The sequence below is a fragment of the Bison bison genome, unplaced genomic scaffold, assembly GCF_000754665.1.
Source record: "Bison bison bison isolate TAMUID 2011002044 unplaced genomic scaffold, Bison_UMD1.0 scf7180017864183, whole genome shotgun sequence".
Classification (NCBI taxonomy): Eukaryota; Metazoa; Chordata; class Mammalia; order Artiodactyla; family Bovidae; genus Bison; species Bison bison.
Genome location: NW_011494755.1, coordinates 5447065 through 5472115, shown reverse-complemented (window position 1 = coordinate 5472115; position 25051 = coordinate 5447065). Strand labels below are relative to the sequence as shown.

General features: G+C 41.0%; 1 protein-coding gene across 1 annotated transcript in view; it reads left to right on the top strand.

Moving 5' to 3' along the window:
- Positions 1–25051, top strand: part of IKBKAP (inhibitor of kappa light polypeptide gene enhancer in B-cells, kinase complex-associated protein) — a 63090-nt gene that overhangs the window by 5637 nt on the left and 32402 nt on the right. Inside the window, exons 4-22 of the mRNA XM_010843541.1 lie at positions 343–424; positions 1060–1140; positions 4184–4269; positions 6618–6714; positions 7068–7158; positions 8270–8393; positions 9346–9439; positions 12282–12512; positions 13539–13709; positions 14475–14574; positions 16367–16549; positions 18958–19064; positions 19393–19496; positions 21170–21223; positions 21316–21421; positions 22243–22358; positions 22714–22787; positions 23537–23615; positions 23719–23798. Coding sequence (XP_010841843.1) covers positions 343–424; positions 1060–1140; positions 4184–4269; positions 6618–6714; positions 7068–7158; positions 8270–8393; positions 9346–9439; positions 12282–12512; positions 13539–13709; positions 14475–14574; positions 16367–16549; positions 18958–19064; positions 19393–19496; positions 21170–21223; positions 21316–21421; positions 22243–22358; positions 22714–22787; positions 23537–23615; positions 23719–23798 — 2060 coding nt within the window. The remainder of the gene's footprint in view (positions 1–342; positions 425–1059; positions 1141–4183; positions 4270–6617; positions 6715–7067; positions 7159–8269; positions 8394–9345; positions 9440–12281; positions 12513–13538; positions 13710–14474; positions 14575–16366; positions 16550–18957; positions 19065–19392; positions 19497–21169; positions 21224–21315; positions 21422–22242; positions 22359–22713; positions 22788–23536; positions 23616–23718; positions 23799–25051) is intronic.

Here is a 25051-nt window from a genome sequence, read left to right as displayed (position 1 = left end):
TTTAAAGCACCTCCTCAGAGAGCCTTTCCTGAACTAACCTGGGCCATTTGTCATTCTCTGCTCTGAGTCCCCACTTAGTTCCCGGAGACCTCAGTTACAGCCCTCACCCTACTGTAGAGGCATCTTTTATCTCCTTAATGGGAGGAATGGAGTGGCCGTCATCACATCCAGTCCCCATGATCTGTATCACGCCTGGTCTTTTAATATCTGTTACTGAATAAATGTTTATTGCTTAATTTCATCTTGGTGTGTTGTGAATTATTTTGTTAAGGTCATAATAAACATTTATCAGGGTGCTTATATTTTCATATTTCTCTTAACATTTTAAAATGTCTCTCTTAGCTGGAATGTGTCGGGAGTGTAGCCAGTGGTATCTCTGTCATGAGTTGGAGTCCTGACCAAGAGCTGCTGCTGCTTGCCACAGGTAAGCATGTCACTGGTCCCTAACTCGTGACTTTATAAGACACGACTCCTGACAGCTCAAAGACTTAAGTTTTAGGGTGCTTAGATTTTAAAAAAACATTTCTTGAAACAATTGAGGTAAGTTTTACTTCTTAACACATTGTTTTAAAAAGTTGCTGTGAAGTCTGTAGTTATAGTTTAAAATGTCAGCAATGTTTGTTTTAATATACTGTTAAGAGGAAGAGTTGCTGTATAAAATAAACTGATTCTGAAAACTGCTCTTCCGGTCCTTTTTTTTTTTTTCCTATAAGTCTTTTCATTCTGGCTGAGATTCTGTAAACTAGCACCCTGATGAGCTATACACTCAAAGAGGTATCTTGGTGACTGAACAGTTGCAGTTAGTGGAGGAGGAAGGGCTATGTACACTTTTATGTTAGCTTGACATACATAAATAGCTGAGAATAAGCACCAGGTGACTTACCCAGTCAAAACTTTTTTTTTTAATGAGCGTCAGAACATTTTGAATGAAATCTGTCTTCCCTATTTCAATTACAAATTCTTCCACTTCAGCTCTGTATCTTGCAGTGCTGTAGATACTTACAGAACAGCAGATTTGTTAAATGAGAACAAAATCATTCTTGTTTGTGCTCCTTCAAGGTCAACAAACCCTAATTATGATGACAAAAGACTTTGAACCTATCATGGAACAGCAAATCCACCAGGATGATTTTGGTGAAAGTAAGTATAACTTTGTCTGAAACATTTTGTGACTTTTCTTGCAGACTGATAGTCATAAGCCCAAAATGCTGTGAAGCTTAAACCCTGACTTAATTAAGTGTCTGATAGCCCAGTTCCTTCAGTTCATTCCAGCTCTTAAAAGGCATACCTCTGGTGGCTCTTCAGGTCTGAGAGTCGGCTTTGTCAGTAACCGGGAAATAATAATCTGTGCTTATAGATTGGGTTGTTATTGCCCAAACCCCTGATGGGCTTAGTCTTGGGGTTTGATGAAAAGGACTAAACTGGCTGGAATAAGAGCATTTCTGATACACAGTTTGGGGGAAAATACAAGAGAGGTGGGATAAAGAGCTGACTTCTGTTCTATTGATTAGTTCTGAATGGTCATGGGAACCATCAGAGTGTTTTCTTGCACTGATCTAGCTGAGATGAAATGGGCACTAGGCTGTGGAAGTATTGAAGAGAGTAAGAGTGGAGATGCTTCTTGAGTCTAAGCAGCTCTGACCAACTTGAGGGTCCAGGTAGCTGGCTTGATTGAAGAGAGGATTAGGGGCGATGGTATTTTAAATTTTGCTGAGTTCTCACCTCCTGTCTTCTCGTTCAGCCAAATAAGAAATCATTTAGAAAATTGCTACTCATTTTTTCATTCAAAAATAATTTTTTTTTTTCAGAAATAATGTTTGAGTAGGTACTGTGAACCCAGCAGTGTGTTTGATACTCTGGCTAAAACTGCTTTTACCTTAAGGGGTCCTGTTAGTTCAATAATAACAGAACATTGCAAGTATTAGGGTAGCATGAGGAGAAGAAAGGAGTCATGGGGAGGGAAGACTTCCCAGAGGAGGCCAACTTGAGCTGAGCTCTGGCTTATCTGGTGTTGGGTAGACGAGGGTTGAGGGTTGGGGAGTGGTCCAAGTAACTGAATCAGTTCTTTCCAAGGCAGGGATGTTTCATAGAAGCCTTTGACACATCTTGACTGATTCAGGCAACTGTGAATACTTAAGCATTGCTTAGTGACCGGATATGGATGTGGAATTATATAAAAGGGAGAGATTTTGATTTAGTTTGATAGAGAATTTAGACATTGAATTATAGGAGATCAGTCATTAAAGGTTTTGATGATGCTCGGTTGATCGGTAGAGAGGGAAGAGACTGGAGACAGGGTGATCTGGTAGGAGGTTGTTACAGGAACCCAGGTGAGAGATGAAGGTGGGTGTGGGACTAGAAAAGGGGAAGAATGCAGGGAAGTTTTGATTCTCAGTGAAGATAGGAGTACATTGTTTGGAATTACGAGAAACAGTTTTGGAATATACGTGCCTGGTTCCTCTTTTGCCCTAGCTAGTTTGAGAAATACCAGTTTAGAGAATGAAATAAATAGGCTTTGGGTGTATAAGGTGAAGGAGAAAGTTTAGTTGGACTGTAGCCAGAAACTCAGGTTGTGAAAATAAAGATGCCAGTATCTGAGAGGAAATGGGGGAAGTGTGGTCTGTAAGAGGTGGGTGGCGAGTTCTGTTTTGAATTTGTTAAAGGGCCATATGGGATCACCACACGAAGCACGTGAATTAGAAAGGGCTGATGCTCAGCAGAAGCCAGAGCTGTGGACTGGGAGTCACTAACAGAAGCTACAGTTTTACTAGCTCAGGGAGCAGGTATGGTGCTGGATCTAGGGTCCAGGGTGGGACTCTGGGGCAGCCAGCTTTGAGGATAGTCATAGAGGTTGTCTTAGAGGTCAGAAGCACACAGGTTTGCATGGGAAAGTGCGTTCTCGTTCATCCTGCCAACTTCATAAGTCTGATAGAGTATATCAAAGGAGGAAGAGTCCAAGTCAGGGTCTTGGGTCTTAGAAATGCATTTGTCAGTACAAAAAGTCACTGTGTAAAGTGGTGAATAGATATTTTTCTTCTAACCCAAGTGTCAAACTTGTTTTGTAAAGAGCTGGATAGTAATGTTTTTCATCTTTACAGGCCATGTGGTCTCTGTTGGAACTGTCCAACTATGCTGACTAGTGGGAAAGCACTTAAAGATAATATGTAAAGAAATGGGTTTGGCTGTGTTCCAGTAGAAGTTTATTTGTAATGATGCAGGCTGTAGTTTGCTGATTTCTGCAGTAGTCCCATCACTATTATCTGATCTCCCACTGGGAAAGGTTTTTTGCTTCCCTCCAGACCCTTTACCTCTCTGTGGAAACTTTTGCGTGGAAACCCAGGGGCATGCACCAGGATAGGCACTACTATTTGGATACAACAGCAGGGCATGCTCTGAGGTGTGAGCCATACAGTACTTGGATGTGCCCAAGCCAAGCGGACAGGAAACCGTCCTGCCAGCCGTAATTCATAGAAATTATAAGCAGCCCTGCTTTAGCACTGTCAGCGTCAGTTGTAGGGAGGAGGTATTGGGTCCTGAATCGGATGGATGCTCTCGAGGACATCTCTGTTGGACCTCTACAGCTGGAGGATGCCAGATCCTACTTCCAGAACAGAAGAGCTGCATCATTTCAGCAACTCTGACTTTATGGTTTATGTAGTAAGCTCATCATTATGATTTAAAAAGAAGCCCAACCTGAAAGGCAGAAGCCCTGTGATGTAATTTTGGCCTCTGTCCCTGGGGGGTCTCAGTCTCTGTGAGGAGTTGAATTCCATAATCTATGATCTCCATCACTAGCAAAGAGGTTGGATACATTTAGCGAATTGAACATTTAAAATTGGAATTTTAGTACCGGCTCTCGTGTTTTGTCTTCTCGTGTTTTGTGTTTTTGTTATCCATGGAGGTATCACATAGATTCTTCATGTTTCATTCTTCTTACTTGTAAAGTGCAACAGATTGCTGGCTGACATCAAGGGAATTTATATATGATGGCAGTAATGCTCCAAAATAAGGGTATTTCAGAGTCTTCAAAATCACTGAGCATGTAATGTGGAACATAGGTTTTTAACATCTTGACTGCTGGTCAGTTTATTGAGAGGTCTCAGAGGACCCAACTTCATGAATCGGCTCTTATTTTATTTAGCTTATTGACTGTCTTGCATGTTCTCACTCAATTGTTCTCTAGGCAAGTTCATCACTGTTGGTTGGGGCAGGAAGGAGACGCAGTTCCATGGATCTGAAGGCAGGCAAGCAGCTTTTCAGATGCAAATGGTAAGGTTGGTCTGATGGATAAAGAACTTTGTTTGGAACAAATAGAAGTTCTGCTGCCGCTGCTGCTAAGTTGCTTCAGTCGTGTCCGACTCTGTGCGACCCCAGAGATAGCAGCCCACCAGGCTCCCCCGTCCCTGGGATTCTCCAGGCAAGAACACTGGAGTGGCTTGCCATTTCCTTCTCCAATGCAGGAAAGTGAAAAGTGAAAGTGAAGTCACTCAGTCCTGTCCGACTCCTAGCGACCCCATGGACTGCAGCCTACCAGGCTCCTCCGCCCATGGGATTTTCCAGGCAACAGTACTGGAGTGGGGTGCCATTGCCTTCTCCGAAGTTCTGCTACCCACCAGGAACTCTTGGGTGTCCAGATGTTACAGAAAGGGATCCAACTGCTCGCTGCTCTAAAGTCAGTCAAGAGGCAGGGTTGGTGGAAAGAAAAGTTTGCTTTATTCCGGATGCTGACAACTGAGAGGGGGAGAGGGGCATGCTCTTCTCCAAAGGTTGGCATTCCCTGCCCCCCAGCCCCACCCGAACAACCACTGGGCAAAAGCTTTAATAGGCCCACTGACAGGACTACATGCAGAAACAGTAAAGTCAGCTCTGACAGTCACCTTGAAATTGGTCATGCTGTTGTCTGATCAATGTCATCTTGATTATTTTAAGTACAGTTAATCTTTAGTTCTAGGGTCAGTTTGTTCCCATTTCTTTGAGGCCAGTTCTCAGAATTGCAGCAACTTATGTCATGGCTACAGTCTGGTCATCATGTAGTTAACTTCTTTCACCTAGTGGGGGTTTTAGAATCCATAAGATAGCTCACAGGATCTGGCTCAGAGAATTATTGATGAATTAAAGGCCCTTGACTGTGCTTAATGACTGAACTATTACCACTTAGTCTTGTTTGGCTGTTTTCCTTTGTTTCTTTGTTTTTCTCACTTCTCTGATTGAATTTATTGTTTAGCTGAAGTTTTTCCATGGACAAAAGGCAAGCTGAGGCCATGGTGGCGGGGATGGGGTGGGGGCAAGGACCACCATAGGGTCCTGCTGTTTCACAGGTAGAGGGTGGTCATGGGCGTAAGCTGTTGAGATGCACTAGGGAATGAGAAAGATCCTCTTTTTCTTTTTTATTGCTAAGTTAGTTTTTTTTTTCCACAAAGAGAATAATTATAACCAATATTTATTTTTTTAAAAAGTCATCTCAGAAATGAAACACTCTGTATCCCTTCCTGACACTCTTCCGCTTCCTCCCTAGAAGGAGCTACTGTCCTGTATTCACTGTTGAGAATTCTCGTGCATGTTTTTATACTTTTCCTACATATGTTTATATTAGATTTTTTTTTTTTTCTGATTTCTTTTCTTGGATGAAACTCTTATGTTTTCCTTCTTTCTGGATACATTTTGAAGATAGAGTCCACAGGATTTATTGATAATAGAGCAGATGTGGGGTGAGAGGGAGATGAATTGAGGATCATCCCAGGATATGGGCCTGTAGAATGGAATATAATAGAAGCATTTTTGTCTGTACTACATGGGAAATTTGCCTGAGCTGACCTTCTAGAACAGATGAAAATCATACTCTGCCTGGCATTTGCGTTTCCCATGCATAATTTATTTCATGTAGCTCATACTTTGTCTCAGCCCTTCACTTGAGGAAGTTTGCGTTCTGTACTACACGGCAGTGTCACTGAGAATAAATCTTGTTAGGCTGCTGTGTATTCCCTGCTGTGCTGATTGTGGCATTAGCACCATTCTGACTTAGCTTTCCCTGGAAGGTGATGAAGGCTGCCCAGGTGGTCACTGGTCCCCAGCCCCACAGAACTGGCTTCTGTCTTCAAGGCTTTCAGGACTAAGATGCAAGTAGCACTTGAAACCTTTCTTCCTTCTGTGCTGCAGAACGAGGCGCTTATCCATGTTTTCATCATGGCTGCTGGCTTAGCTCCTCTAGCTGTTCCTTGCCCACCTTCCTCTCATCTTCATTCTTCTGTGCACTGTTACAAAGCTTACACAGTAAATAACATGCTACTCTCTCAAATTTAGACAAACATTTATTTCTGTGTATAGTTACCTGATAGAGTCCTTAGTTTAATATTTTTAATATCTAGGTCTGCAGCTCTTCCTCTATTGCTGTGCTTAGAGGCCACTTTCTAATGCCCAGAGAAGGATTTTGTTTTGTTTTAGGTTGAGGATTTCTGGGTCTAAGGGCCCATCTAATAGGGTTCCTGAGGGTTCTGTGAAACTCATTTGCTAAGTAGCTTAACCCTTATATGAAAGATTAAACTTTAATAGCCTGAGACTGGTTAGATTGTAGATCATTTAAGGCCTCCAGTAACATCTGTGTTTTTCCCTCTCTTTAGCATGAATCTGCTTTGCCCTGGGACGACCATAGACCGCAAGTTACCTGGCGTGGCGATGGGCAGTTTTTTGCTGTGAGTGTTGTTTGTCCAGAGACAGGTATGGAAATAAATTGCTGCAGCTAAATAAAACTTTTAAAAAATCTGACTTAGGTCAGGGAGTTTTTCTGCCTTTTGCTCCGAGGGTTTCCTTTCATTATACATGACGTAACCATGTGCTGCCTTAGGTGTAAATGCATAAAGAAAGCATTAGAAGAGTTCTTTGAGGCTGTTTGGTCCAGCCTCCTACATATTAGGTACTACTTTTTAGCAAGGTTAATCTAGTTGGCTTTGTAAAACCATGACAGTTTTTATTAACAAGGAAGACGTTTGGAAAGTTCTGACTTGACAGCATTTATCACAGTGCTCCAGGTTTTGTTTTGGTCATTTCTTCCCCCTCTTCCTACTGCACAGGGGCTCGAAAGGTCAGAGTGTGGAGCCGGGAGTTCGCTTTGCAGTCAACCAGTGAGCCCGTGGCCGGACTGGGACCTGCTCTGGCTTGGAAGTGAGTGGGAGCAGGAGCCTTGTAACTTCCTTCCCAGAGAGTTTCTTGGAACGAGGGTAGGGGTGGCGGTACCTATTGAATGTAGGTATTTATAAATCACAGAAGGATAATTCCTTGTTCTCATTTGACTATCAGCCTGTATCTCTCTTAGTTTTCTGGATTCTGAATGTGGTTTGAGTAGTAGATTCTGAGCTTCACAGACCTCATCATTGCAAGGCCCACACGTTTTGTAGCTGTAGGCAGTGCCTACAGGAATCCACTGCGTAAAACAGAAAGTGGTGCTTGGAAGGGAATTGAGTTCGGTGGGGCAGCAGAGCTTTGGTGAAGACTAGGAGAGGGACGTCCATTCTCTGCACAAGCTCCCACACTAAGGGGACCTGTTCGCTGAGGAACAGGCAGGCTGGATTTGGGCCCAGTTCACCTGTTGGCCCGGTACCCTTTTGCAGGTCACTCCTTGTCATACTTGGCTGTCCTGATTATAGATAGAAGAAATAGCTTCTGTTTCAGAAGCATCTGTTACAGGCAAAACCTAGGTCTCTAGGTTTTAAACATCTGTTTCCCACCAGTGTTTGAGTGGCAGTTGGATGATAGTGCAAAGAGAGAGATGTATTTAAATTAAAATTCTAGAGACAGATAAAAACAAGATGCAGCGATCAAGCTATTTTCAGTAGATTGAGAAGTCTTTAAGACTACTTACCTGAGCATTACTGAATGCATGGACTATTACTGAGTACATGGAATATTACATGGAATATTACTGAAGACATGTAATTGAAGGAGAAGTAGGTTGTGGCTTTATTGGACATTATACTGGGAATGGTTTAAATAGTTTATTGATATTTTTCAAAAGTCAGCCAAGTGCAGTCTAAATCTGTGATGCTTTGTGGGCAAATAGAATCTGTGTGTGGACAAATCAGGAAAAGGCACTGCTTTCTCTGGGCAGATTTAGTTCCACACTAGGGTGACTGCTTGCGAGGAAATGCAGAATTAAAACTTCCTTAGATGGAGGCTTCTTGTTTTTGTAGAAAAAAATTGTTTCTTTGAATTTCATCTTGTTCTTCACCAGCTGGGTGAGCTTCTGGATGTTCTAACGCTCTGGGTTTGCTTTTAGGCCTTCAGGCAGTTTGATCGCATCTACGCAAGATAAACCCAATCAACAGGATGTTGTGTTTTTTGAGAAAAACGGACTTCTTCACGGACAGTTTACACTTCCTTTCTTCAAAGACGAGGTTAAGGTAGGTGGCTTAGTTCTTTCACCATCCAATTTAGAGGACTGTCCACAGCTATAGAGAAAGTTTCTATCTGATATGGGTGTGTAAACAGAAGCCCCAGAATAGATAATAACAAAAGCAGTGGCTACTTATGACTGAATTTTTTTTTTTTGCGAAACAGAAGTTGTTTTTCATAAGGAGGTTTTGCAGAGGAAAAAATGGCATTCTTTCCTCACACTAGATAAAACACAGAAAAGAAATAGAAATGCTAGTTTTTCTTGTTCATTTTGACAAAAGGATAATTCTTCCAGTGATTAAGATACTTGTCATTTATAACGTTTAATCCTTAAGAAGGTTGTGTACCATTTGGATCTTTGCGGATCAGAAACAAATCATGATTATTTTTAATTATGTAAAAAAATTTTAAATAAAGATTGAGAGAAGAGTTTAATGAACTCCCATGTACCTATTACTTACTTTCATCAGATATATACCAGCATTTTGCAAAATTATTGTCATCTATTCTTTACTCTCTGGCCTACATACATATATACACACAGACACACACTTTGTAAAAATTTCCTAGGATTTTAATTCTAGAAATCATATTGTCAATATTCATTTCTCTAACAGTTAAGAACATTTTTCGTTATGTAACCACAATTCCATTATCACACCTTACAAAATTAGTAACAATTTCTTAATATTATCCAATACCTAGTTTGTAATCAAATTTCCCTGATTGTCTAAAAATATCACCTTGCATTTGGTTAAGTATTTAACTGGGTTTTTTAAAATGTCTTTTACATGTAATGACAGATTTGTTTAATAACTCCATAGGTTAATAATTTACAGCTAGGGGTCGACTCAAGTGTGGAATTATTTGACTTGGGAGAGTAGGAAATTTAGCTCCTATAAAGATTTTGAGATAAATATTTAGTTTAAGGCCAGTGACAGGTCTTTTTTCCCCCCCTAGGTTAATGGCCTTTTCTGGAATGCAGATTCCACTGTGCTTGCAGTTTGGCTGGAAGAACTTCGGAGGGAAGAAAATTCGTCTCTAAAAACCTATGGTAAGACAGCACCGATATCTCAGCCTTCGGCCCCATAGAGTGTAGTTGAAAGTAGTAGGCTGTGGAGTTTCCTTTGTCCCATCTACTTAGTCCTGTAATGGATCAAAGACAACTGAGCAGGGAGGTGGAGATGAGGGAGTGGTTATGGAGTTTTCATGGGATGATTTCATGTGATAAGCTTTTCATGGGATGATTTCAGTTATGCATCAGGCAGGGTTCCCTTGAGAAATAGAATCAGGATAGGGTGACTGGTTGGAAAATTAGTGAAGAGTTGATGTTGCAGTCTTGAGTCCAGAATCTGTGAGACAAGACAGGCCCACAGTCTGGAAACTTGGACAGGATTCTGTGTTCCAGTCTTGGGGCAAAATTCCTTTTTCTCTGGGAAGCCTCAGGTTTTGCCCTTAAGGTCATAAACTCTTTGGATGAGATCTGTCCACATTATGGAGGCTAATCTAGTCAGCTGATTTGAAAGTTTAATCACATCTGCAGAATACCTTCCCAGCAACATCTAGATCAAACAACTAGACACCATAGCCTAGCCAAGTTGACGTATCAGATAACCAAGTCATTAGTGCTTTTTCGTCACGGATGATATTACTGTAGCAAATCAGAATGCTAGCCAAAAGAATACTGTGGAAGTGAAAGAGAAATGAGGTTAGATATAAGTAAAAATCTTCTATAGATTTTAAATTGTAAATCAAATTGTAAATATTATTTTCAGTATATATGTAATATGTGGAAACATTAGAAAATAAAGATGGGAAGAAAAAAGTTCTTCCATAATTCTATCACTCAATAAATTATTAAAATTTTCTTGTCTTCCTAGGTTTTATGTATAGCTATAATCTCATTTTTGTTAAATATGTAGGTATGATACCTACAGGTTTCTAGCTTGCTTTTACAATGTATCTCAAACTATTTCCATTTCAGATATGTGTATTATTTTAAATTGCTATATATTGCTTTATGCTACCGTTTATTAAATCCTGTTTTGTTCAGCATTTAAAGTTTTGTAATTTTTCACTGTCATCAATACCAGTATGCTGACCATTTTTTTCCATAAATCTTTTCATTTATTTTCTGCATGGCTTTGAAAGTTTTTAATCAATAGAACTTTAGCGGAAATGTTATTTGGAAGTTCATTCATACACTCATTCACCACAATAGTTCTCGACCCTGACTGCACCTTTAGGGAAAAAAATGCTGTCCAGGCCTCATCTCAGAGTTGCTTTCAGTGTGTTATAGTGGAGACTATACATCGATATTTAATTTTATTAAAAAGAGCTTCCAGGTGATTTTTTTTTAAGGTGCAGCCAGAGTTGAGAACCACTGGTTGACCAGGTGTTAATGGCTGGCCCTGTGATTTGCTCACAGGGAAAGTGTTAGTGCAAGAAGAGCCACAATATCTGTCCTTACAGAACATGAGTGTGTGATCTAATTTAAAGCTTGGTGGAAGTATTTATAATAACCTGGTTCAAGAACTAGGTTGGATATGCTGTGATTGCTGAGTTAAGAGTTAGTGATCAGGGAGATGCTTAAAGAAAAAAAATTTCTTAATACAATTAAGATACTCATTTATGTATGGTGGTGGTGGTGGTTTAGTCACTAAGTCATGTCCAACTCTTGTGACCCTGTAGACTGTAGCCTGCCAGGCTCCTCTGTTCATGGGGTTCTCCAGGCAAGAATACTGGAGTGGGTTACCATTTCCTCCTCCAGGGGATCTTCCCGACCGAGGAATTGAACCCAGGTCTCCTGCATTGCAGGCAGATTCTTTACCGACTGAACTGTCATTTATGATAGCTATTCTCTGTTTAATAAAAGTTGGCTGTGACATGATTAGGTGTTTGTTTTTTTCCCCCCAGCTTTGTTGAGATCTAATTGACATGTAACTGGTACATTCAGGAGGTATAATATTATGATTTGATACATGCATATACAGTGAAATGTTTACCACAATAGGTTGATTAATTCAATCTTCACTTAATAGAATTATCATTTTTTGTTGTTGTTATGGTGAGGCCATATGAAATCTACTCTCATAGCAGCTTTCAAGTATATAATACAGTATTATTAACTGTAGTCACCACACTGTACATTAGATCCCTGGGACTTATAACTGAAGGTTTATACTCTTTGACCAGCTTCTTCCTGCCTCCTGCACCCTGCAGGTTTAGGTCTTGTTCTTTTAAGAGATGTTGAAAAGGGTAATTGCATATAATCTCCCATGGATTTAACTGCATGCAAAACAGCTAGAAGAAAATAATAAACATCTTAAGCATAATGCAACATAGTGATACTAGTCTCGTGCTCTTGGGTTGGGTATTTTAATCTAATGGCCAAATTTTCTTCTAAGTCTTTATGGAAAAACAGCTCACTAAGGCCCTGTCCTGTTTTGGTAGCTTTCCATCCTAACGATCGTAAAGTGTGATGGTAGAGGCAAGAATGAACGTGTGTGCTTCTGGCCTTACTGATGCTTAACGTTTTATCCTCATGAAAAGCTGTACTTTTCACAGTTTTTTTATGTTCACTTCTCTGGTCTTGTAATGTTTATTTTTATCTAGTTGAGTCTGCCAAGTCTTGGTTGCGGCATGTGGGCTCTAGGTCTCTGATCAGGCATCAAACTCGGGCTCCCTGCATTGGGAGCACAGAGTCTTAGCCACTGGGCCTCCAGGGAAGTCCTGCTTTAACAGTTATTGTTAATATTATTATCGTAACTAAGAGGCTGCGCAGAAAGGGTCATTTGAAAAAGAAGAGTGCATCCCCATCCCTCTCCAGCAAGTGGTGCGAAGTCTGGCCCCCTGCCCTCTGCCTCTGACGGCCTTCGTCTCATTTTCCCCTGCAGTTCAGCTCTGGACTGTTGGAAACTATCACTGGTATCTCAAGCAAAGTCTGCCCTTCGACACCTGTGGGAAGAGCAAGATCGTGTCCCTGCTGTGGGACCCGGTCAGCCCGTACCGGCTGCACGTTCTCTGTCAAGGCTGGCACTACCTCTGCTATGACTGGCACTGGACGACTGACCGGAGCTCGGGAGATAATCTGAGTGACATGGCAAATGTGGCTGTTATCGATGGAAGTAAGGAGCTGAAGAGTGTCTGTGGGCCCGTGAGGGGCCTGAGCCGGGGGCCTGCAGATGTGGTGGTTTGACTGGAACTGGGGGATTTTTGTTCAATTGATTTTTCTGGTCGTTTGCTTTGTTTAAACTTGCGCTTTTGGTTTGGATTGAATGGGAACACCCTTCGGTGAGGCGTGTACTCCCCTGAGAACCATAGTCTCTCCTCTCGACCTGCCTCCCCCAACTCCCTGTTGCACTGCAACCGTGACCTTTACATATTTACTTGTCGGGACTTTGAAGACATTGACATTTCTGACCCTGGGTCAAGAGGAAGACTGCAGTAGGCTTGTGGCATTGCTATGTCAGCCTTGCTTTCGTGCCCTTCACCCTTACAGCACTCTGTTATGTTGCTTTGTTTTTTTGATAAATGCTTGTTAATTATATACCTTTCCAGGATGTTCGGTTCAAGTCATGGACATCTACCTAGTTCAAGGATGGGTTTGGTGTTTTTTAATTAGGTTGAAGGTGTTTGTTTACTGAAGGGGAAGAAATGGGAAAGCCGTAATCCCCTGAATAGACAGTTCATTTATTGCTGATGACATAAAGGAAAGCTTGCTTCTAAGATTGTGATGTGAGTTGGTGTCCTGATTTATGTTCTATGTAGTAGTCACCATACTGGTTTTGCAGTCATACGTTCTGTATAGAGGACTTAAGCAGATATGCCTTGTCACCAGATCCACGCACAGGGAAGTGCTTTAAGGATTTTGGTTTAGTCTGGCTTGTTTGCAGGCCTAGGGTTAAAGCTAGAACTCTGACCTGCTTGCCCTAGTCCCTGGCACCTGACTCTCCAGGCCCAGAGATGGGACTGCTCCAGGCCTATCGTCAAGGTCTGATAATAGCCAGATACCGACAGCCCAGATACTTGCTTTTCTCCCCTCCAGTGTATTTAAGCTAATTCATTATGAAAACACCAACCGTTACTTTAAAAAATGGCCTTGTTTTGCATTTTGAGCATGCATGCTCTAACCCTCTTTCTCTCGCTCCCAGACCGGGTCCTGGTGACGGTCTTCCGGCAGAGTGTGGTTCCGCCTCCGATGTGCACCTACCGGCTGCAGCTCCCGCACTCTGTAAATCAGGTCGTGTTCTCGGCACACCCTGAAAAAAGTAACGACCTCGCTGTCCTAGACGCCAGCAACCAGATTTCTGTTTATAAATGTGGTATGTTCTGAATCACATCCCTCCTACACAGAAGCAAATTATAGTTTGGTGTTGCCTTCACTCTAGGGCTTCCAAAAATTTTGAAGTTTATAATTAATATCATTATTATTGTGCTGTTTGATTGACGTGTAGGGTTTCGGGGGCAGGGATTCAGTCCTACTCTGGCTAAGAAGAACAGTTCTTTTGCCTTACTGAAGTTGAAGGGTTAGTTAGTTAAGAATAGTACTCAGCTCTAGAAATAACACAGTGTCTCATCACATCCTTAACATGTTTGCAGTTTTCATGGCCATTGCACACGTTTCCAGTTGCTCACAGCTTTCCTAGGAGCTGTGTCAGAGTGGGGTTTTCCAGTTATATAGACAAGGGAACAGAATGCCAGAGGGTTTGAAGTTTGCTTGAGCAAAAAGGGGCGGGAACCCCAACTTCGGTGTTTCAGTTTCTAGTCTAGTTGTCCTTCCACAGTCCACTGCTGTTTCTAGTTGGTTTCCTGATGTGCTGGAAAAACCTGGGATTTGTGAATTCTATGGTCGTGTCATGAGTTATACTGGCGCATGGCTGTGGTAACCTTGTTTTCAAATAAGTTTTGAATTCTCAGCCTGAAAGGTGCAGAAATTTAAGAAAGAGTTTGAGATGTGGTTATTTTCTAGATTATTTGTGAAGTGGATTACCTTCTAGAACCCCATTAACATGTAGGACCTCATGTTGTTAATATCAGGAAAAATGTTTGTAGTTTACTATGACAATATTTGCTTTATTTTTCCCTAGGTGATAGTCCAAGCATAGACTCTACGGTGAAACTGGGAGCTGTGGGTGGAAATGGATTTAAAATTTCCCTTAGAACGCCTCATCTGGACAAAAGATACAAGTAGGTTGTTGTTAGTTATCTTGGCCCCCTGGAAACAGGAGCAGCCAGCCTCTGTCCTAAACTCAGCCAACTTTAACTGTCTTATCCTGTGCCTGTTGCTCAATGGAACAAGAAATAGATACAACACCTGGGCCCTAGTTTTTCATCTTGGGGAAGTCAGTTATCTGAATGTCATGTATGCTGATGGGTGATGATGGAGTGTAAGTCTTAAGCTGACTTAGAAACCATTCCCCCAACATCGCCTGGGGAGTTTTCTCCAGGGAAAATCCCACAGGAAAGATGGAGATGAAGATGATGGAGCAGAGTACATTTGCTTTCACAGATGAGGAGTCATACACTGTTAGCGTGTGTAGCTGTTAGCTGACGTCACAGTGTCTACTCTGCTCATCCTACAGCAGAACTTTCGGTTGCTGTGTTTTGAGGCTCTTGGGTTGGAAATCAGGAGGCATGTTTCCGTTGAAACTATACTATAAACAGTTGGATATAGGAGTTATGAGTTCACTTCTGTGAAAATCCAGAATGTGATTCTATTCTATTTAATACGTCCATGTTCTTAACTACTGTACTACTTTGTCTCCCTAGGGAGCATTTATTCCTAAATCAATGGGGAATAATGCACAAATAACTGAATTTAATACTTACTATTTAATTCTTAAATATATGTGTTATATTTAATAAATGAATATGTTTCCAGCCTCTGTGATTGGGGAACTGACTGTGTAATGCTTAGTAGTTTTTCAAAGAACGTGTACATGGATTTCATTTCACAGACGAAAGACATAGAGGACAGATTTAAGACAAACTCGAAAGTGTGAGGCAATTGAGAATATGGTTTCATTTTTTTAAATTGTGAGGAGGATAGCGCTAAGTCATTTAGAGAAGATTTCATGAAGGGCATGAATTACCTTTTAAAAATTTTTTTATTTACTTATTTTTAAACTTTTTATTTTGTACTGGGCTACGATTAACAATGTTGTGATAGTTTCAGGTGAACAGCCAAGGGACTCAGCCATACATATGCGTGTATTCGATGAATACTTATCTTGAACCTTGAAAAAGAGATGGGTTGAGGATTGCCAGAGAAGTATGGAGGCTTTCGGGTGTGGCGGGCAGAAGAGTGTCGTGAGAACCAGAGGCAGGGATGCTCCTGCGTGGGGCTGACTTGCGGTGGGGTGCCTGAGTCCAGGAAGAGCGGACCGAGGAGGAAGGTCAGGCTGGCAACCCAGCTTCTGCAGTGAGCACCCAGATCTGCTGCTTGAGCGGAATGGCAGGAAGTAGCCATCATGCGTTCCCGTGTGAAGTAGCAAAAACAAGGCCCTCTGCCAGTGTTTAAATGCTACAGGAGGAAGGCATTAGTGGCAGAGAAATCATCTCTTAAGCTAATTAGTCATTTTGCTGTGAGATGCTTAGGAAAAGATGCATTCAACTGAGACCTAAGTATCTACTGAATATCTGAATGCTGGTGAACGGCGACAGTAAAAACTGCTGGCGTTTATTTGCGTGGGGCCTAGTACAATCAGTTTTTCTTGTGTAATCAGTTTCTTGAAGTGCTTTCTTCAGATCTAAAAATCTCAGAGTGTAAGAAACTCAATTTTAAATAGCAGAAAAACATTCTTAAGCCAGGTAAGCATTATTATTTTTGGATTTTCTAGTATTGGGCATTACCTTAGGTTTTGTCCCTCCAAAGAATTAGGATTTGACTGTATAGAAAGCAGTGCATTCTCCATTTAGGAAAACTTCAGTGACGTGAAGATTTTATTCATGCTTGAAAATTCTTCAATATTTAAAACAGAATTCCGATTGAGGACAGTGAAGCTGAAGAAGTAAACCCACTGAAGTTCAGCCTGCTCGCCTGGGTTCAGGAAGACGTTTTCCTGGCCGTGAGCCACAGTCAGTCTGGCCCCCAGTCTGCCATTCACCATCTGACTGTGGCCCCTTCTGAGATGGACGACAAGCAGGGACAGCTCAACATCAGGTATTACAATTCCCTGTATTCCACGTGGTAATAAGCACATAGATACAGGCTTTTTTCTTTTGTGAGCGTTGCAGTTTTTTGAGGGATTTTTTGCATTCAGAAAGCAGGGTTGAGGGGTGATTGCTTCTTTTTGTACACACACTTATCAAGAGCATTAAGTCTTATTTTTAGCTCTGTCAAAATATAGACTAAAATGCATCAGAAAATGGTAGAAAATAACACAAACGCCAGTAGATGAGGCAAAATGTTTTTAAGGTGTATTAAAACTTTTAATTCAACTTATACTTACATTCTAGAAAGTAATTAGCAGCCTAGGAGAATTAGCAACTCATCAATGATAAGATCTCTACATTTGCACTTCATTTTGATGATGTTATTGTTCAGTGACTCAGTTATGTCTGACTCTTTGCGACCCCATGGACTGCAGCATGCCCTTCCCTGTCCTTCACCATCTCTCGGAGCTTGCTCAAACTCATGTCCATCGAGTTGGTGATGCGATCCAACCATCTCATCCTCTGTCGTCCCTTTCTCCTCCCACCTTCAATCTTTCCCAGCATCAGGGTCTTTTCCAGTGACTCGGCTCTTTTGCATCAGGTGGCCAAAGTATTGGAGCTTCAGCATGAGTCCTTCTAATGAATATTCAGGGTTAAAGTTATTTGGCTGTAGTGACTTCCAGCCTCCTCTTCTATAATTTTCTTTGGCACTTGATTGCGTGTACTACTAGAAAGTCTCCTCTATTTTTGTTTGCTAAAATTTCACAACTCCCTGACCCCCAGTTTCATTTTGATTCCTCACTGCATCTTTGTCACCTAACAGGTCTCATTTAATGAATGCTGTCTTCTGTATTGCAAGCCCTATTGTGCAGCAGAATTGTCTGGGAAGCTCTGAGAAATCCTCAGGTTTTCAGTGTCAAAACTCAGCACCTTACGCATACACTGATAATAATCCCTAGATTCACATGTAATTAAAGGTTCACTGATTAGCTTTAAATCCTGAAAACCGTTGTTGCAAAATTAGGAACCTTTCTTTATTGTACTCATGAAGCATACTCCAGCGCGTTATTACCTTTTAATCTTTGAATGATGATGCTTTGTATTTTTAAAAAAATTTTGTGAATATGTCTAGATGCAGAATATGTTCTAGCTACGTAGAGACTTAACAAGGGCTCCCTTCAGAAAACGGAGCAATTGACATTAGAAATGCCTAAATTATGCATATATCTACTACAGAAAATTTGAAATTTTTTATCATTATCCTGTGAAAGTTAAATGCCATTATCGCATTTGCTGTAAAGCAAGTGAGAAGTCATTTAAAATATATTTCTGCTGCTTTGACTTCTGTTTCTCAAAAAAGACTATTTCATTCATATAAAATATTAATGTATTTGATAAAGTCCCACGATCAGCTTATAGCTCTTCATAGTTAACATTTACTATAACTTATGCTTTATAAGAGGTACTCTTAAGTGCTTTTCCCTGTGTTAACTCACTTATTTTTCACAGCATGTCTCTGGCATGTACTGTTGATCATTTTACAGCTGAGGCACAGAGCAGTTGAAGTAACTTACTGACATAATGGAGGTGGAGCCAGGATCCAGGCCCAGCAGTGCACCTCCAGAGTCCATTCCCTTGACTTCTTCACAGATAATTTATCCTCTCCAAATTTGTGGCTTTTTTGTAGATTGGTTAAAAACTCTGAATGTATATTAGCATTGGCACCACTTGCTTTTATCACTACTTCCACTTCCTTTCAGACATGTCTACTTTTGGTTCATTGACTCAGAAAAAAGTATAATAGCATTAACAGTTTCCCTTCTTTCCATTAATGGGGCCCACAGATTTCTAGGGATAAGTACAGTAGCCATAGTGATACTGAACAGGCTCACTTTCCTACAGATGGACTGCTTTATTTAACACAGTTTGTATTGGGTTGGCCAAAAAGCTCATTCAGGTTTTGGGCAGAATGGTATCGAACAACCTGAATGAACTTTTTGGCCAACCCAATATTGGCAGATAAATATTGACACCATATTGTCTACTGAAAGCAGCAAATTGTGATTCACAATAAGTTGCATAAGTTGCTGCCAGAATAGGACTGATGACCTCACAGTGTAGACACCTGGCTTACCGACGTTGTGGAAAATACTCTCATGTTGACAGGTAATTGCATTACCTGGGCTTGAGCTTGCAGTAGTTTATCTGGTAGTGTGTATATAAACATACATGTGTTAGTATGTATATAAACATGTTTATTATGTCTATGTTGTATTGAATGAGGCAGTGCAGCACCAGAGGGAAATTGCTTCTTTTTCTGTTTTGCAAAATCAATGAGTTGTCAGTACTTTTGAGAAGAATGGTCTATTCATGTTTTCTTCATCTCCTTTTTTTTTTTTTTTTCACTCTTCTCAGTTCATCTGTGACAGTGGACGGGGTAATAATCAGTCTATGTTGCAACCCCAAGACCAAGTCAGTAGCCCTGCAGGTGGCTGGTGGCCAGATATTTAAATACCTTTGGGGTGAGTATCAGGATGTTGGGAAAGCATGTTTATGACTTATATACATATGTAAATCTTGAGAACGTATACTTGTGAGTGTCTTACCAGTGCCACATTGATTATTAGGTCTTTTAACTACCCTAGAAAACCTTATCTGTAGGGTGGAATCAGCAGATATGTTCTGCCTATATTTTCTCTCGCAACAAACTGGGTTATTCTCATGAGTTTCCAAAACACATTTGGAAAATGATTTAAATTGCGTGTTAAGTGTTTTAGCAAGCATTGATGTGAGAGTTTTTTTACAAAGAGCAGATCAGCTTTTGTTAAACCTCATCTGCCAAACCTGCAGAGTCACCTTCTCTGGCTGTTGAACCGTGGAAGAACCCTGGGGGGCTCCCTGTTCGGTTTCCTTATCCGTGCACGCAGACTGAATTGGCCATGGTTGGAGGAGAGGTGAGTGAACACGAGGCAGAAGAATTTACCTCGCAGAGCAGTGGCCCAGGAGCTGACAGCATTAACTAGAAAGAGCGTGTGCTTTGAAAGTGGACCTGCTGCTGCTAAGTCGCTTCAGTCGTGTCCGACTCTGTGCCACCCCATAGACGGCAGCCCACCAGGCTCCCCTGTCCCTGGGATTCTCCAGGCAAGAACACTGGAGTGGGTTGCCATTTCCTTCTCTAGTACATGCAAGTGAAAAGTGAAAGTGAAGTCGCTCAGTCGTGTCCGACTCTTAGCGACCCCATGGACTGCGGCCCACCAGGCTCCTCTGTCCATGGGATTTGCCAGGCAAGAGTGCTGGAGTGGGGTGTCATTGCCTTCTCCGAAAGTGGACCTGAGTATCCACTAAATCTCAAGGCAACAATGTGAAGTACTCACTCTCCTGAACCTCAGCTTCTCAGTTTACAAAGTAGGTTTAAGAGGTTGCCTCGCATGTGTCAATAGCACTTAGTTGATTCCTTTCCTTGGAGGTATAAATTCGAAAATAGAAAAAATGCAGTTGGCAGACTTATCCCCAGTTGTATAGAACATTCAAAACAGAACATGTACAGAACTAACAAAGTTAGTCTTATAAGTAACTTTTGGGGACAACAGAAATATAATCTTGAAATGGGTATTGAGTAAGTTATTATTCATCAAATATTGGAATTGCCTATAATTGTGGAGGTAGGATGCAGTGGTTACAGAACAAAACTGCTGACCAGTTCCTGCCCTTCTGGAAGTTTTAATCTATCAGTATGGGTATGGCCATCCCCTCTGATTGGAGAGTGAAGTCAGTGAGCAGGGTGTAGAGGTCGAGCACCAAGCGGATTGATGGAGGCTGAGAGGACGGCCGCTGTGAGGATGCAGAGGCCAGCTTCTGGTGGGCTGGGAAGGTCTCTAGGAGGTGGTGGGATATGTGCTGAGATGTGAAGAGAAAGAAAGCTCCATCTCTGAGAAAGGGAGGAAGAACTGTGCATATTGTAAATAAACTTAGAGCTCAGCTTATTCAAGGAACCTAATGGAAGCAGTGGCTAGACACAGAGGAGGATGCATTTGCTCGCTTAACAAAGACTGAGACGTTGATGATATTTATCAGGGAGTAATGTGATGTGCTTCACGGTTGGAACGGTTATCCTGGCTGCCCAATGGGAATATGTTGAAAGGGATGAGAGTGGAAGTGACTGTTGGAGTGGAGGCAGTGAGGGGTGAAAGGTGATATGTTTAAGATGTGTAGGACATAGAAAAGTCGAGGCTTCTGATGGATTGGATGGCATCATAGGCCACTTTGCCCTGGACCAACCACATCTTAGGCATCTTGAGTCCCGATTACAGGAACTTCCATGTGAAATCATAGGACAGTAGAACCATATAACAGAAAAAATTTGGTTTCACTAGTTTGGTTAGTTGCTAAGTTGAGTTTGACTCTCTTGAGAACCAATAGACTGTAGCCCACCAGGCTCCTCTGTCCATGGGAGTTCCCAGGCTAGAATATTGGAGTGGGTTGCCATTTCCTTCTCCAGGGGATCTTCCCAACCCGGGGATCAAACCCATGTGTCCTATATTGCAGGAGGATTCTTGACCACTAAGTTACCACGGAAGCTCCAGTTTGGTTAGAATTGTTGGTAATTTCATATTTTATTTTTTTGCAGGAATGTATCCTTGGTCTGACTGACAGATGTCGCTTTTTCATCAATGACACTGAGGTAGCATGGCTTGTTTTGATGCTGGATCTTTTTCCATCTTGATTCCAAGTAATATAACTAACTCTCCCCCTTGCCTGCCCGACCTATTGTAGGTTGCATCAAATATCACATCATTTGCTGTATATGATGAGTTTTTATTGGTGACGACTCATTCTCATACTTGCCAGTGCTTTTGCCTGAGAGATGCTTCATTGAAAAGTAAGTTTTCAGTGTGGAAGGTAGAAGATAGTCTCTCTTCTAATATCATTTGTCCTTTGAAGTCTCCTGGACTTTTATGTTTGTCATGTACTTTGGCTTTTTATTCTGGAGTCCTAGACTGGAGAAAACGTCAAGTTCATTTACTTAGCCTCTTATCTCAATATCTCAGTTAAATCACTCCATGCCAGTTATCAAAGAGTGGGAGGTCCTTCCTTAAAGCAGCATACCCTGAGATAAAAAAATTTTCAGGAAGTTTCTTAACATAACTCATATTTTACTTTGAATTACTGTGTAGATGGCAAGCTGGCGATATCCTCAGTCTTCTTTGTGGCTTTCCTCCATTGTACATCTGAAGGACTCTGTCTTGGGGTTTGTAGGAAATCGGCTGCAGTTTTTCCTCGATTCCTCGCACCCCCTCCCCTATGTGTGTGTGTGTGCGTGCACACAGTTCTGTTACTAAGAAAGAAGTAGGCCACTTGTTTTCTTGCTTCTAACTCGGAAATGGACTCTTTGACTGGTGTGATTGTAGTGTACCCATAAAGCTAAGACAGAGAGAAACTGCCTAGTCCTCCCACTGGCTTCCATGTCAGCTGAGAAGTTGTTTGTGCATCATGCATGAGGGCTCTGTAAGAGAGGGCAAGATCCTGGGATGAACTTGTTTATCCAAAAGGCTGATGGTCTTAAGGCTGAGTGACAGAGCAATCCAGCTTCGTTATTAATCACTTCCTTCTCCTTCGGATACCGTGCTGTTTCAGCTGCAGTTAATGGAAAGTAGCTTGTCGTGACAGGAATTCTCAAGGCTTGGTCTGTGGTGTCTTTAGCATTGCAGGCAGGTCTGAGCAGCAGCCACGTGCCTAATGGCGAGTCTCTGCGGAAGGTGGAGAGGGGTTCACGCATCGTCACTGTTGTGCCTCAAGACACAAAGCTTATATTACAGGTACATTGATTTTTCAGACTGTGTTTCTGATTGTCATTTGGCAATAAATACCAGACAGTTCTGGTGGATTATGTTTTATCATTTGTATTAATTTATTATAAGCCTTTCCTTGCTAAATTCTCTATTAGCTTTATACAAAGTAGTGTTAAAACAGGCTCTTCCCAGTAAGGCTAAAAGGGAAACTTCTTAAAAGTCAAAGTAAATTTTGAGCACAACTAGATTTTGCCAAAAGTATGCTCATTTTACAGTGCTGTGTTAATTCTCGAAGAAGAGTTAGGTAAAGTTGTATATCCTGGGTATTTAAATTTTTTCTGTTTAATAAAACCTGTTATTGATTTGATTTATTTATTTTAAGATGCCAAGGGGAAACTTAGAAGTTGTTCATCATCGAGCCCTGGTTTTAGCTCAGATTCGAAAGTGGTTGGACAAGTAAGTACCGTGTATATGATTAGTTAGCTATTGTTATGACTTATGTGTGAAGGCAGCAAGTGTTCTATTAAGATTTTTTAAAACTTAAAAAGTATTTATTTCATTACAGATATCTTCAATCAGATCCTCATAGGCTTTCTTCTTTTGCCAGTTAGATTCTTAAATTGTATGGTGTAGAAGACATTCCTAGCAGAAGGAATGATGAGGCTTATGGTATGAAACAGCTTCTTAGCCCAAGGGGATCCATATGGGCTTTAGATGGCCTGTGAACCCAGGGCAATTTTACGCTATCCTGTATCTGTGTATTTATCTGGGCAGAAAGTCCAAGGCTTTCAGCAAACTTATAAAAAGACCTATGACCCCAAAATACATGAGCCACTGTTGTGAAGGAAATGATCCATTGTTTGCATCTTTGAATTTGGGGGAAAGTTTATATTGGAAAGATAGATGTTTACTAACATTTTGTTAAAAAAGAAGGTAGCCCTGAGTTCCATAAAGATTTTCTTGTGTGAGCGTGTGGGGATCAAGTCCTCAGATGGCCTTGATGGCTAAGTCGTCACACCATTTAGGAAGGTAAATGAACCAAGTGCCTGATTTTTTTTCATTCCATGATTTCAGAGCAGAAATCCAGTAGTAGTTGGGCTGTAGTCTTAATTTTAACTGGTTTATATCCTTATGAAAATGTGCTGAGTCCAAGGAGCTGAGTTTTTGTGAAATGTCCCTTCTCTCCATTTTCTGTCTTTCTCCAGACTTATGTTTAAAGAAGCATTTGAATGCATGAGAAAACTGAGAATTAATCTCAATCTGATTCACGATCACAACCCTAAGGTAACATTCTAAATCTGATATTTATCATAGTGTACTTTAGGCTTGAATTAATATGATCTGAACTAAGATGTTTTGTTCTTTTTTTTATTCTTTTTTTGGGTAGGTGTTTCTTGAAAATGTGGAAACCTTCATAAGACAGATAGACTCTGTGAATCATATTAATTTATTTTTCACAGAATTGAAGTAAGTATTTTGAATAATTCATGAATATCATATCCATAATTTTCTCTTTTCTGATTAAGGAAATCAAACAGATAAACAGAGGAGAAAATTTACTTTCAGTGTAGTTTTTTAAATCTCTAACTCTTAGATGCCACATGTACTGGATTTTTACTCTTTTTCCCTTCTTTTTAAAACTGAGACTTTAAAACATGTCCTGAAAATTACTCTTTGTCATTATTTTTAGGTATACATATAAAAACTATTAATTGAAATAAATGGCTTCTTTTTCTGCAATAACTTTTATCTAAGTTTTTAAATGAAAAATTTTGAACATGTAAGAAAGTTGAGAGAGTTGTCCAGCGAGCCTCCTGTACCATCACCTAGATTCTACGGTTCATATTTTCCTGTATTTGCTTTATCACTATCTACCATCTGTCCATCCACCATTCATCTTTGTTTTAAACAAATTTCAAGGTAATTGTAGACATAAATCCACTTTGCCTGTGTAACGTTAACTAGAGTACATTCTTTGTGTACAGGGTCCCACCCCCTCCATGTCAGATTTATCTGTAGCGAAATGCACAGATTATAAGTGTACCGTTCACTGAGTTTTGACAAATGTATGCTTCCATGCCGTCCTGGCCCCTATCAAGATAGCGAACATTTCCTTCTCAGAAAGTTCCTCCAGATCCTCTCCCATTTATTCTTTCCCCACCCTTTTGGCAACTGCTTTTTTGAGTTCTTCACTGAAGATCAATTTTGCCTGTTCAGGAACTTCATAGAAATGAATTGTATACGTAGTATTGACTTTCTGTGTAAATAAAGCTGCTTTCATTCAGCATGTTATCTGGGGATTCATCCCGTGCTTTCACATGTAAATAAAGCTGCTTTCATTCAGCATGTTATCTGGAGATTCATCCCGTGCTTTCACATGTATCACTAGTTTATTCTTTTTAATTGCTCAGTAGTGTGCCGTGAAAAAGAAAGAGAGTGAAAGTGTTAGTCACTCAATCGTGTCCAGCTCTTTGTGACCCCATGGACTGTAGGGCACTGGGCCCCTCTCTCCATGGAATTCTCCAGGCAGCAGTACTAGAGTGGGTTGCCAATTCCCTTCTCCAGGGATCTTCCTGACCCAGGGATCGAACCTGAGTCTTCTGCATTGCAGGCAGACTCTTCACCACCCGAGCCACCAGGGAAGCACAGTATGCCATAGTATAAACATGCTACAGCTCATTTCTTCATTCTTCTGTGAGTGGACACCTGTACTAGACCCA